Source organism: Dipodomys ordii, unplaced genomic scaffold (assembly GCF_000151885.1).
Source record: "Dipodomys ordii isolate 6190 unplaced genomic scaffold, Dord_2.0 Scaffold1, whole genome shotgun sequence".
In the NCBI taxonomy this organism is placed as follows: Eukaryota; Metazoa; Chordata; class Mammalia; order Rodentia; family Heteromyidae; genus Dipodomys; species Dipodomys ordii.
The window spans coordinates 20,916,961-20,928,939 of NW_012267217.1; the positions used below are offsets into that span (position 1 = coordinate 20,916,961).

Below are 11,979 nucleotides of genomic sequence, written 5' to 3' on the forward strand. Positions count from 1 at the left end.
ACTTCAAAAATAATTGCCAATGAAATTGACATAGCTTGTGAAATGAGTGTAAACTCTGATATTGTGGAAAGATACCAGTGTGTGTTTCTGACACAGTTCATTCACAACAGTTGAATGTGTGTTAGAGGTACATTAGCATGGAATGGAATTTAACTTTTTGTTGTAAATTCTCTTTTTTTTTGGGGGGGGCGTCCAGTCATGGGGCCTGAACTCTGGGCCTGGGCACTGTCCCTCAGAGCCATCTTCCCAGCCCTCATTCAGGTTTTATTACTGTGATAGTCATTTCAAATCTCCCAACTACCTTCCACAAGAATTTACAACTAGGGCTGGGAGGGTGGCTCAGTGGTAGAGCACTTGCCTTGCATGCATGAGGCCCTGGGTTTGATTCCTCAGCACCACATAAGCAGGAAAAAAAAAGCTGGAAGTGGCGCTGTGGCTCAAATGGTAGAGTGCTAGCCTTGAGCTGAAGAGCTGAGGGACAGCGCCCAGGCCCAGAGTTCAGGCCCCATGACTGGACCCCCCCCAAAAAATTAAATAAAACCTGAATGATGTTGTGAATTGTCCCCATTGGAATATGTTAAGCCTGGATATATTGGTATTAAGGTATACTAGTTACAATAGTAGTAACAATACTTTCCAGTTAGCTTTGCAGTTCAATATGATTACTTTTCCCCAAGGGAAAAGTTGTAATAGTGATGTAAATATACTTTAAAAAGTAATTTCTTTGTATTCCATTTCCTCTCCATTTTTCTTCAAGTAGAAATATAGATACTGAAATGTAATTTTCCTCTACCTCACTAGGAGTTGAGAAGAAAAAGAATAAAAGAACCTGGGCGCATGACTGATCCCCTGAACAGAACTACTCTGCCAGCACTTCACTGGGTCATTTCGGGATTGAATGTAGAGAAAAAGGTTTCTGTTATATGTTAGGACTTTATTGGTATAGTGACTTGGCCTATGCCCAAATACAATGTCCAGGCAAAAAATTGGGAAGGAAACCCATAGCCCTTGCTTTCTCATACTCCCTACAGCTCCAAACATACAATTGCAGGTCCACATCAATTTCACCTCACATATCTCTTCCTGCCCCATCAAATCCCAAACCACTGCCCCTGTTGAAGATCATGCCTTATCTGTCTCTTGACTACAACAACATCCCTTTAAATTGGATCATAATGTGTAATTTTATACTGTCAAACATTTGGAAGGAACTTTTTTGGGAAGAGGGAGACAATCCTGGTGCTTGAATGCTGCTATTCCTGAGCTTTTGTGCTCATGGCTAGACTCTACCATTTAACTACACTTCCACTTGGCTCTTCGATAGTTAATTGGATATCAGAGTCTCAAAGTCTTTCTTGCCTATGCTGGTTTTGAACCAAGATCCTCAGATTTAAGTCTCTGTGAGTAGCTAGGATTATAGGTGTGAGCCACTGGTGCCCAGCTTGCTTACCATTTTTTCTCAAAATTTTCTAATTTCAACTATTACAAGTAACTAAGGTTTTTAATTTTTTTAAGGTTATACTTATTGATTGATGGTACTGAGGGCACTCAGGACATTTTACTTGCTAGATAAGTGCTCTACCAGGTGAGCTACATCCTCAGCCCAGTACTATATAGCTATTCAGAGTCCTAGGCTCCTAGGGAAGTTATTGTGTGTGGTGTGTGTGTTTTGTTTTTCCAGACATATTAGAAAATACTGTTTCTTTCCACTGGGATTACTAAACCAATGGAATGCTGGTTTTAGGAATTCTGTCATCATATCCTAGCATGCCACTGTGATAAAATCTATCCTTGACAGATGATGTGGTAGAGTTTGCAGTTTATATCCCAATATCCTTCCTCAGCACCTTACAAGGACTCCTTGATTTTAATTAAGTCTACACTGAGCCAGAAAAGACTACCTCTCCTAAATCCCATAGTTTTTGTATAACCATTGTTATGTGCCCTGATATAAATACATTTCTCTTACAGGAGACAGTCATGCCCTGATGGTCAGGATATACATGAGAGCAATCACCTGTAAATATGACCATACTTAGATCCCTACATATATATGTATATACATACACACGATATATTTATGTATGTGTGTATGTATATATAATGTGAGAGAAAGCCTCACTTTGCTGTGTAAAACAAGACCTGAAGACATTGAAACCTGGGATCAGGCTATGCCTTGAAGTGAGTGCCCTTGCTATTTGCTACTTTATAATTAACACTAAGATGTTATTCTCCCAGCTTAGGAAAAAATACTCATGTGGAAGAAGAATGCAACAGTATTGGTTTCCCAGTTGCCTTGAATCTTGGACCACGTTGAGTACACAAAGTTAATGAAGGAATAGATCTGGGTGACAAAATAACTGTGAGTCAAGAAGAGAACATAAAACCTATTGTCTCTCTGGTATGCTAAGGTGTGGCAACTTCTCTTTAGTTGCCAGAAACAGTTTGCATATATTTAATCCTCTTAATGACTCTAAATATAACATTAGTTCTAGTGGAATTGCTAGTCAGCTTCTGTAATTTTTGTCTAATATCAATTTTCTATAATAGTTTCTATATTTCTATATTTTCCCCATACCACATAGGTCACGCTGACCTTGAACTAACTTGGGTAGCCCAAGCTGGCCTCAAACTCAGTCCTTCTAGCTCAGCCTCTTATGTGCTGGTATTACAGGCATGTGCTGTGAAGCCTGGCTTTTTTTTTTTTTTTTGGTGGTGATGGTACTGGGGTTTGAGCTCAGGATCTAGTACTTATTAAATAAGCAGATACTCTACTACTAAACTACTTGTCATTTTTACACTGTGGTTAAGTCTTGCTTCCTCCTCTATTGCAAGCTGGACCACAAGCCTACTTTTTGATTCCCACCATGGCTAAGATGACAGACCTGGACCACCACACTCAGCTTCTTCCATTTACGATGAAATTTTGTGAACTTTTATGTCTGGGCTGGCCTGGAACCATGATCCTCCCAATTCCAGCCTCCCTCATAGCTGGGAGTATAGGTGTGAGTCAATATATATTTTTTTTCACCGGTTTGTTTCCTTTAATTCATCGTCATTTGGTAACAAATATATTGTGAAATTTGATTTTCAAAAATGTCAACTTTCCCTTTGAGTTTATCATTAATTTGCACATCTTTTTGATGGTGAAGTATATTTCCTTAGCTGTTTTAGGAATGACATAAATGGTGCTCTTGGCCTAAAAGAACATTTGAGCAATGTAGCTTGTGAAAAACGCAAATTCTAAATTATAGAGGTACTCTTAGGATTCTGTTATGTCTTCTTATCAGGAATGTGTGGATGAACTTCAGGTGTTGTTGTACCCTTGAAATTACCAAAATATTAACATGTACATTTTATTGGGGAGTGATTCAAAAGCTATCATCATATTCAGGAACCAAGAGAGAAAAAAGTACTGTTCAACTAAAGAGATAGAACATAACCTAATTTAATTCTAACCATTTGTTTGCAAAGTCAAATTCTATCCTTCTGAAAATTCTAATGCTGTGTTTTTTTGTTTGTTTGAGACTGGGTCTTGCTATGTAGCTGAGAGGCTGGCTTCAAATTCAGGAGCCTCCTAAATGCTGGGATTGCACTACTAGTCCTAACTGCCACTTACTGTTTGAATTTAAAGTCAGGCTCATAATGTAATCCTACTTTGAAGCTCAAAGCCAGCTTGGGCATAAAGTCTATGAGACTCCCCCCTATTAAACAGTAAAATGCTAGACTTGGAGGGATGAGGCTCAAATGGTACATCACTAGCCAAGAGCAAAAAAGCTAAATTAGAACATGAAGCCCTGAGTTCAAGCACCAGGATTCACACACACACACACACACAGTTACACACCATTACGTATGTGAAATAATTTAAGTTTCCAGTACCTCAAACTACAGTATACTTTTTTTTTTTGGTTGGTCTTGGGACCTGAACTCTGGACCTTAGCTCTTCAGCTCAAGGCGAGAACTCTTACCACTTGAGCCACAGTGCCACTTCTAGCTTTTTCTGCTTATGTGGAGCTGGGGAATTGAAACCAGGGCCTACCACTGAGCTACCTTCCCACCCCCCCTATAGTATACTTCTAATTAAGGCAATTAGAAGTCTTACAAATAGCAGTCCTGAAATGACATACTGAACATTTACTAAAAGATATAGGACTGAATTGGAAAGCTGAAGTTTTCTTGTCAAGAAAGGACTTCAATATCGTTAGTTGTCTTACTGTACAGTATGAGATTTATACATTTAGAAGAATCACTGAATTAGGAGTCAAGAGGCCTAGCATTTAATATCAGTTTTATTTGTAACTAACCATATACAAATCACTTATCTACAAAATAATAGCTAACAACTACTCTCTAGTTCACAAAAATGTTACAAAACCAAAATCCTTCCCAAGAAAAAAATATTGTAAATCAAGATTTTAGTATTATTTAGCAAAAGTTTCAATGCAAAGATTGAGAATGATAAAGTGGAAAATGTCTCCTTTACACATTGGTAGCAGACCTTAATAGTGCAGATGGATGTGGTAGAGATATGTGTTGTCATGTTTCAACCGTATAGAACCAAGTTATCAATGGAAGTTAATGGGTAAGAAAAAGTTGGCCCCAAAATAATACCACTAAGAAATCACTTTCTATGTGAAGAACAGTGGTTACAACATGTCTGATATAGAGCAGAACAAAAAATTGGCCTGAAGCCACTATAGCACACTTACTCTTTTGACAGAACATGTACTGCTAGGTAGGGCAGGCATCTTATTTCTATATAAATAAAGTTAAACCAAAGTTAAGCCAATCAAAATGACAGACAAAAGATTATCTGTGGAATGTCATTTATCTTTTCTCCTTCGTTTACCCAAAAATTCACTTCCCTATCCCAGATCAAACTCTGTCCTCTACCAGAGGGTAAGATATGTTCGCATTCTCACACTAGAGAAACACTGAGGATTAATTTGGCATGTTAATGAACAAAACTCAGGAAGGTAATTCTAAGAGAATATAGAAAACTTTACACCATAAACATTTCTATATGTACACCATTTACCATGTATTTGCAGTGTGACCACCATATGTATTATTAATCTTTCAAAGATAAGCACCTATATTTTCTTGTATTTAACAATGTCAGTTTGGAGTGATTTACTCTTATTTCTGGACTTTCCCTTATATATGGTGACAGAAACAAAGACTCGTATAGTTCACAGAGAAACACAAAATAGACATAAATACCATAATAAAATAAACATGAAAAACACTACTTACAGAAATAGTTCCAAGTAAACATACTTTCACTATTGGCTCCAAATGCCATCATCCACTTATGCTCTTAACTGTCAACTTTTAATACAAAAATACCTTCAAGCTGATAATCAGGAACGTTTATGTTGACTTACGAAACTGACAGTATTTGAATACTACACAAAACAGTTTTATACACAGCTTAAAGTTTTAAAGTTCACTGCTGGCACCTGGTTTGAGAGTTGAAAAACACTGTAACCACTCATCTCAATAAAATACTGTTTTTAGCTTATACATATTTTTAAAACCAGTATACCTCACAAAAAGAATAATAAGTCAGTTCCCCTGCTGAGGAATCCACCAGATATAACACTAAAACTATACAGCCAAATGTTTCAGGGAAGCAAACAAAGTTTTTAGGACAAGGAATGGCCAATGAATAAAAATTTACATTACTGACATATCTCCAGGGGAAAAAAAAGGGGGTTTTCCTCTGAGGCAACAAAGCGTATACCAGATACAGATAAAAAATATGAATTTATAAAACAAGTTATCTTTTGGTTTAGAAGGGTATTTAAGTATTTGGTGACACTAACAGAATGGATTTTCTTTCAAGGTAGAAACTGGTCAGTTCAAAAATATAAATTTTTTTAATTCCCAAATAAAAGCTGAAGCTCTTTGGACAGTCGAATCCTGATTTATAAAAAATTTCTGTACCGTCTAAGGCCAGATCATTCTACACATTATCAGAAATGTAATCACTATTGAATTATATGCAGTTGTTTCTTTGCTGAAAGGAAACTAAACTTTAACAAACTATATTTAACTTAGAATACTAAAAGTGTAAATATACTTTCATTATTCTGAAGAAAGATATACACCTTCAAAAATCCAACCAATTTCCAGTAGTTTTCCTATAAGCCAAAGGAAAAAAAAATGCAGTGAACCAAATAAAAAATACTAAGGACTTAACTTAAACTAAATTAGGATAGTCAAATATAAATAATACTAAATAAAAAAATCCCAAGTATCCTAACTAATTATGTAATTCACTTTTGCATATTTTAATTCTGGATTTTTAGCACAGTAAATTAAATAGTTGGTTTCAGGGACTTTAAATTTAGTACAGTAGTGTTTCAAATAATTACCCTTTCTAAACCAAATCTGTAATCCTAATCAACTTTTTCAGGAAAAAAGATATCTTTTAAAGATACATTCCACATAGTAAAAGAAACATCTTAGTTTTTCAAAGTATTTACAAAGAACCCTGCTGATCCGGTGCATTTCGCTGAGGTGCTACCTGCACCCAGACTTCATCATCAGAAAACGAACTTGAACTTCCTGACTCAGAGTCCAGCTCACTGAATCCATCTAAGTCCCACTCAGTACTAGATTCGCTCCTTGCATCATCTTCCTCTGTAATGAAACTTTGCCCAGGCTCAAGGCAGGAAGGATAAACACGAGCACAGAGGCAAATAAAGCCAGAGTCAAACTGCAAAAGGCCTAACATGGTACCTATATTAATCCACTGGTCTTCCCTAGTATCATACTCATACACTGTCACGCGGTTCTTTTTCCATTGTGGGGTGGTAGAAGTGATGAGCAGCAACTTTTGGTCGTGATTGACAATTTGGTAGTTGTGGGTCTCTGAGTCTAAGGGAATGTTGCTAATCCGTCTCCATTCTCCCCTAGCTGGGTTGTAGACCTTCATGACTGGGATGTCACAGATACAATAGATCTCATCTTTAAAGACACAGGCTTCCTGAAAATCACTTCGCTTAAGAGATGCACAGTTTAGCCACATATTATGGCTGGGATCGTAGCAGAGCATTCGCTTACTGTTGACAGCATAAAGATAGTTCTGAACTACTATTAGTTCAAAGGAATAAAACGAATGGGGTACAGGAGCCACCAGTGCCCACTGGTTCCTCTGAACACTGTAGCATTCCACTTCCTTCAATTTGACTCCAGTGACAGGGTCTCGTCCACCCAAAATGTAAATGTAGCCATTCAGATAGGCCACATCCATGCCCTCACGACACAGCAGGCGATCTGCCAGTTGCTGCCAACTATTTTGGGCTGGCTTATACACCCAGAGGTCTTTCCTGGGTTGGGCAGCTAGGTAGATGTCATGATCTGGAGAGACACAGACAGCCGAAGACGTGATAGTCTTAGTGTGTGCCGAGCTAGTCAAAGGTGAAGGCATTGTGTAAATGTCACCGGAGTAGGGGTCATAGCAGAGAAAGGGATCTCTGGGGTGACCAAAGAAGATCACCATCTCCTTGGCACACATTCCCAGCCTCTGGGGTGGCTTCTCGGCCACAGATACAACAGAGCTGCTGCTGCTGTTGCTGCTGCTGCTGCTACTGCTGCTGCTGCTGCTGCTGCTATTGCCACCTCCACTGCTGTTTGGCTTCGACCCCAGAGGCTTGTACAACATATCGCCATAGCGCATCTGCAGGGCCCCTTCAATAGCGTCCAGACAATACTTCTTCACAATGGGCTTGGTCAGCAGCCCTTCCAGGTAGTCCCGGTCCTCTTCAGTGAAGTGTGCCCAGCGCACACACTTCAAGACCTCGGCAGCACTGGGCCCTCGCTCTTTGGGGGCCGCCTCCAGCCACTGCACGGCCACGTGACAAACGGTCCGCTCGCTCTCTATGTCCAGACTGTCCAGGCGCAGGACGGCCAGCAGCTGGGCCAGGGTGAGGTCGGCCAGCGTCTCCTCGCGGATGCTACCCATCCTGCTCAGCTGCTTGAAGTTGTGCGCGATGAAGGACTGGGCCTGAGCCCGCAGCTTGTGGTGGTCGAAGGCGTCGGCGAACTTGAGGATGGGAGTGCAGTTGGCCAGGTCCAGGCGGCGAGCCAGGAAGGAGGCGCAGGCCTCGCGCACGTACTCCAGCTGCAGCATGTCGGAGGCGGCGTACAGCCGCTGCACGTTGGCCTCGCTCAGCGACACGCGGCCCGTGTAGCAGTAGTCCACCAGCACCTCGAAGGACTCGGCGTCCACGTCGTGGATGGTCACGCTGGCCTGCTGGCTCTCGAACATGCCGCCCGTGAACATGCTTTTGAAGTAGGGGCAGGCGGCGGCCAGCACGTTGCGGTTGCAGGAGAAGAGGCGGCCGGTGCCGGGCCCGCTGCCGGGCGTCACCACCTCGATGGTCACGTCGCACAGCAGCTGCGCGTCGTAGAAGGCCTTGAGCTGCGCCAGCAGGGCGGCCGAGTGCGCCGTGTCCTTCAGCTCCTCGGGGCCCGTGAAGAAGGCCGACACCGAGGGCTTGGAGATCCTCTTGGGCCGCCTCCCGCCGCGGGGGCTGGCGAGGCGGCGGGAGCGCGGGGCGTCTTCCCGGGCCTGCATGGTGGAGATGGCGGCGGGGCGCGGAGGGCGAGAACGGCGGGGGCGGGGGCGGCGGCGGCGGCGGCAGGCAACCGGCTCCTCCTCACCCTTCCCTCGGCGTCGTCCCGGAATAGACTGCGAAACCGGCCGCCCGGACTCAACTCGGCCCTTCGTCGCGGTACCGCCTCCCTTTATCGCGCAGACTGTGCCTGACTCACCGTTTACGTTCCGCGCCCTTTCTCCGACTCAGCTCGCCTCATACGACCGCTGGCTGCCGCCTCGAGCCGCCCGCTGCCGCGCTGGCGAAACCGGTAGACGCCCGGACGAACTACCGCTCCCAGGGGGACTTTCGCGCCGGGTGGAATGATGGGATCCTCTGCACTTCCTGACCGAGACCGGTGGGACGGGTGCCGCTTTGCATGTCGGGAGTTGTAGTTCGCATACTGTAGTTAGGTTTCCAGTCAGGTGATTATTCCCCTCCCCCTCGCCCTGTGTTGATAAAAGAGCTTCAGCTTTGAAACCGCTTTATTATTCATTGACTAGGTTACTTCACTGTGTAAACTTCCATTTTCTTAAAAAGAGGATGACAGTATTTCACCGATGTGTGTGTGGATAAAGTGACGGTTATTAGAGGATGGTTTGATATTTTTTTTTTTACTAGAATAATAACACACTAGTCTATGCCCAGATTTTTTTGGGGGGGTCCGATTGTGGGGCCTGAACTCTGGGCCTGGGCGCTGTTCCTCAGCTCTTCAGCTCAAGGCTAGCGCTCTACCACTTGAGCCACAGAGCCACTTCAGGCTTTTTTCTTTTTGCTTATGTGGTGCTGCGGAATCGAACCCAGGGCCTCAGGCATGCAAGGCAAGCGCTCTACCACTGAGCCACCTTCCCAGCCCTGTGCCCAGATATAAAATCAGTAATTGTCAGCTTTCCTCTGAAATTGTCAAAAATGAGCATCTACTAATCTGAAACCAGGTCAATAATCGTTTAAATTTCTGCAATTTATTTAAGAACTTGTTGGCACTTTAAAGACCATTAACAATATTCTCAATATGAACTAAGATCTATATAGGATCATTACAAAGTCTTAAAGTGACTAAGTTAAAAGAAAAGACATGGGGGCTGGGAAGGTGGCTCAGTGGTAGAGCGCTTGCCTTGCATGCCTGAGGCCCTGGGTTCGATTCCTCAGCACCACATAAGCAAAAAGAAAAAAGGAAGTGGCGCTGTGGCTCAAGTGGTAGAGCACTAGCCTTGAGCTGAAGAGCTGAGGGACAGTGCCCAGGCCCAAGGACAGCAAAAAAAAAAAAAAAAAAAAAAAAAAAAAAAAAGAAAAGACATGATGAATGCCACCAAGTACCACAAAAGTTGAAGGTTTGGTTTTCTCAACTAAGCAAAATTTTACCTCTGGGGAGCAAGAATATTTTCATTAAGATAGTATGAGTGTTTTCAAGTTCTCAAACCTTTTGTTAAGTAAAGGAAGCCAGTTCCAGTTCATACTGTTTGATCATTATATGAAATTGCAAAACAAAATTAGTGAATAAAAATCATGAAGATGGGTCACAAAACTAGAGGAACAAAGACTGAACAAATACAGCAGTGGTACTCAGTAGACATTGTTGAAAATGAACTATACAACTTGTGGCAGGGGATGAGAGGGAAAAGTGGAAAGAGTGAAGGAGGGGTGACATTTTCTAAAAAGAAATGTGCTCATTACCTGTAATGAGTAACCAGTAACCCCTCTGTACATCACTTTTATAATAACAGTAAAACTTTGAAAAATCATGACAGCTGCTAATCCTGGGTAAGGGTGAAGAAATGGTAGATTGCTAGAATTACTGGAAAGGAACATGAGGAAATTTTGAGTGATGAAGCAATTATTTTCTTCTTGTTTGGGGAGGTGGTTATGGATAAATACAATTGCCAAATTCAATGACTGTACTCTTCAGTGCATTTCAAGTATTGGAAATTATAATTCTCTTGGGAAAAGCCTTTTCATAATTGTTGGCCCTAAACAAAGTTGTGAAATTCTTTTCTAGGAAAGCACTGTGTGGATAGTTCAATGATGAGGCCTTTTCTCATCTAGAACTGTGCTGGTTAAAACATTCTAACTCATCACATCTCTGTAGCAATGACTTCTCATATAGCTGTACTCTGTCTTTAAATAAGGAGTTTACAAATAAATGTATGTCTTTTATTAAATTTTTTTGTGTGGTCCTTGGAATTGAACTCAGGAAATTAAGCTTGTGAGGCAATACTGTATCACTGAGCTACATACCCAGCCCTTCATAAATCTTTTTTTAAATTCTATTTTTTATTGTCAAGGTGATGTACAGAGGGGTTACAGTTGTATAAATAAGGTAATAAGTACATTTCTTGTCAAACTTGTTACCCCTTCCCTCATTTTTCTCCTAGTTTCCCTCACTCCCAACCCCCACCCTCAAGTTGTACAGATCATTTCAAACATATTGTCATGTGTATATCAATATTGCATTGGTTCCCACCTTTTCCTTTGTGTCACCATTCTGTTGTTCCTCTTCCCTTCCCTAATTTAAATAAGTGTATATACAATACTAGGGTCCCAAAATCAAATACAGTGACAACTGGGAATATACCATAAGGGAAAGAACATACAAAAGAAACAAAAAAATCAGAGTACATTAAAAACAACAAAGAAAATCCTCTTCTGTCCATGTCTTGGAGTTCATTTCGCTTAGCATCATCTTATATGGTCACATGTACATAGCTATTGAGCTATTCTGCTCATCTACGATTATCCTAGACTTATACTAATTATTGCATATAAGGGAAACTATGGGACCTATGTTTCTTTATAAATCTTTTTTTTTTTTTTTGGTCCGGTCATGGGGCCTGAACTCTGGGCCTGAGTGCTGTCCCTTAGCTCTTCAGCTCAAGGCTAGTGCCCTACTACTTGAGCCACAGTGCCACTTCCGGCTTTTTTCTTTTTGCTTATGTGGTGCTGAGGAATCGAACCCAGGGCCTCAGGCATGCAAAGCAAGCGCTCTACCACTGAGCCAACTTCCCAGCCCCTATAAATCTTATATTACTAAATTTTGCCACACATTAGGGTAGTAAAGATGTTCATATATGGTTTAAAATGCCTAAAATAGAACAAATACAAAAAGAAAACAAAAACTCTTTTTAAATTACACAATTAAATTTTTTTCTTTTTTTGTTTTTTTTGTTTTTTGTTTTGGGTCCAGTCGTGGGGCCTGAACTCTGGGCCTGGGCGCTGTCCTTCAGCTCTTCAGCTCAAGGCTAGCGCTCTACCACTTGAGCCACAACGCCACTTCCGGCTTTTTGCTTATGTGGTGCTGAGGAATCGAGCCCAGGGCCTCATGCATGCAAGGCAAGCGCTCTACCACTGAGCCACCTTCCCAGCCCAAATTTTT

At 41.7% G+C, this 11,979-nt stretch overlaps 1 protein-coding gene across 1 annotated transcript; it reads right to left on the bottom strand.

Annotated features, from left to right (window-relative positions):
• Nucleotides 1–4,274: 4,274 nt before the first annotated feature.
• On the bottom strand, nt 4,275–8,677 carry LOC105981919 (kelch repeat and BTB domain-containing protein 7). Its single transcript, XM_013011272.1, has one exon. The coding sequence runs from the start codon at nt 8,588–8,590 to the stop codon at nt 6,491–6,493; it is 2,100 nt and encodes a 699-aa protein (XP_012866726.1). The 5' UTR covers nt 8,591–8,677; the 3' UTR covers nt 4,275–6,490.
• Between the last annotated feature and the right edge of the window lie 3,302 nt (nt 8,678–11,979).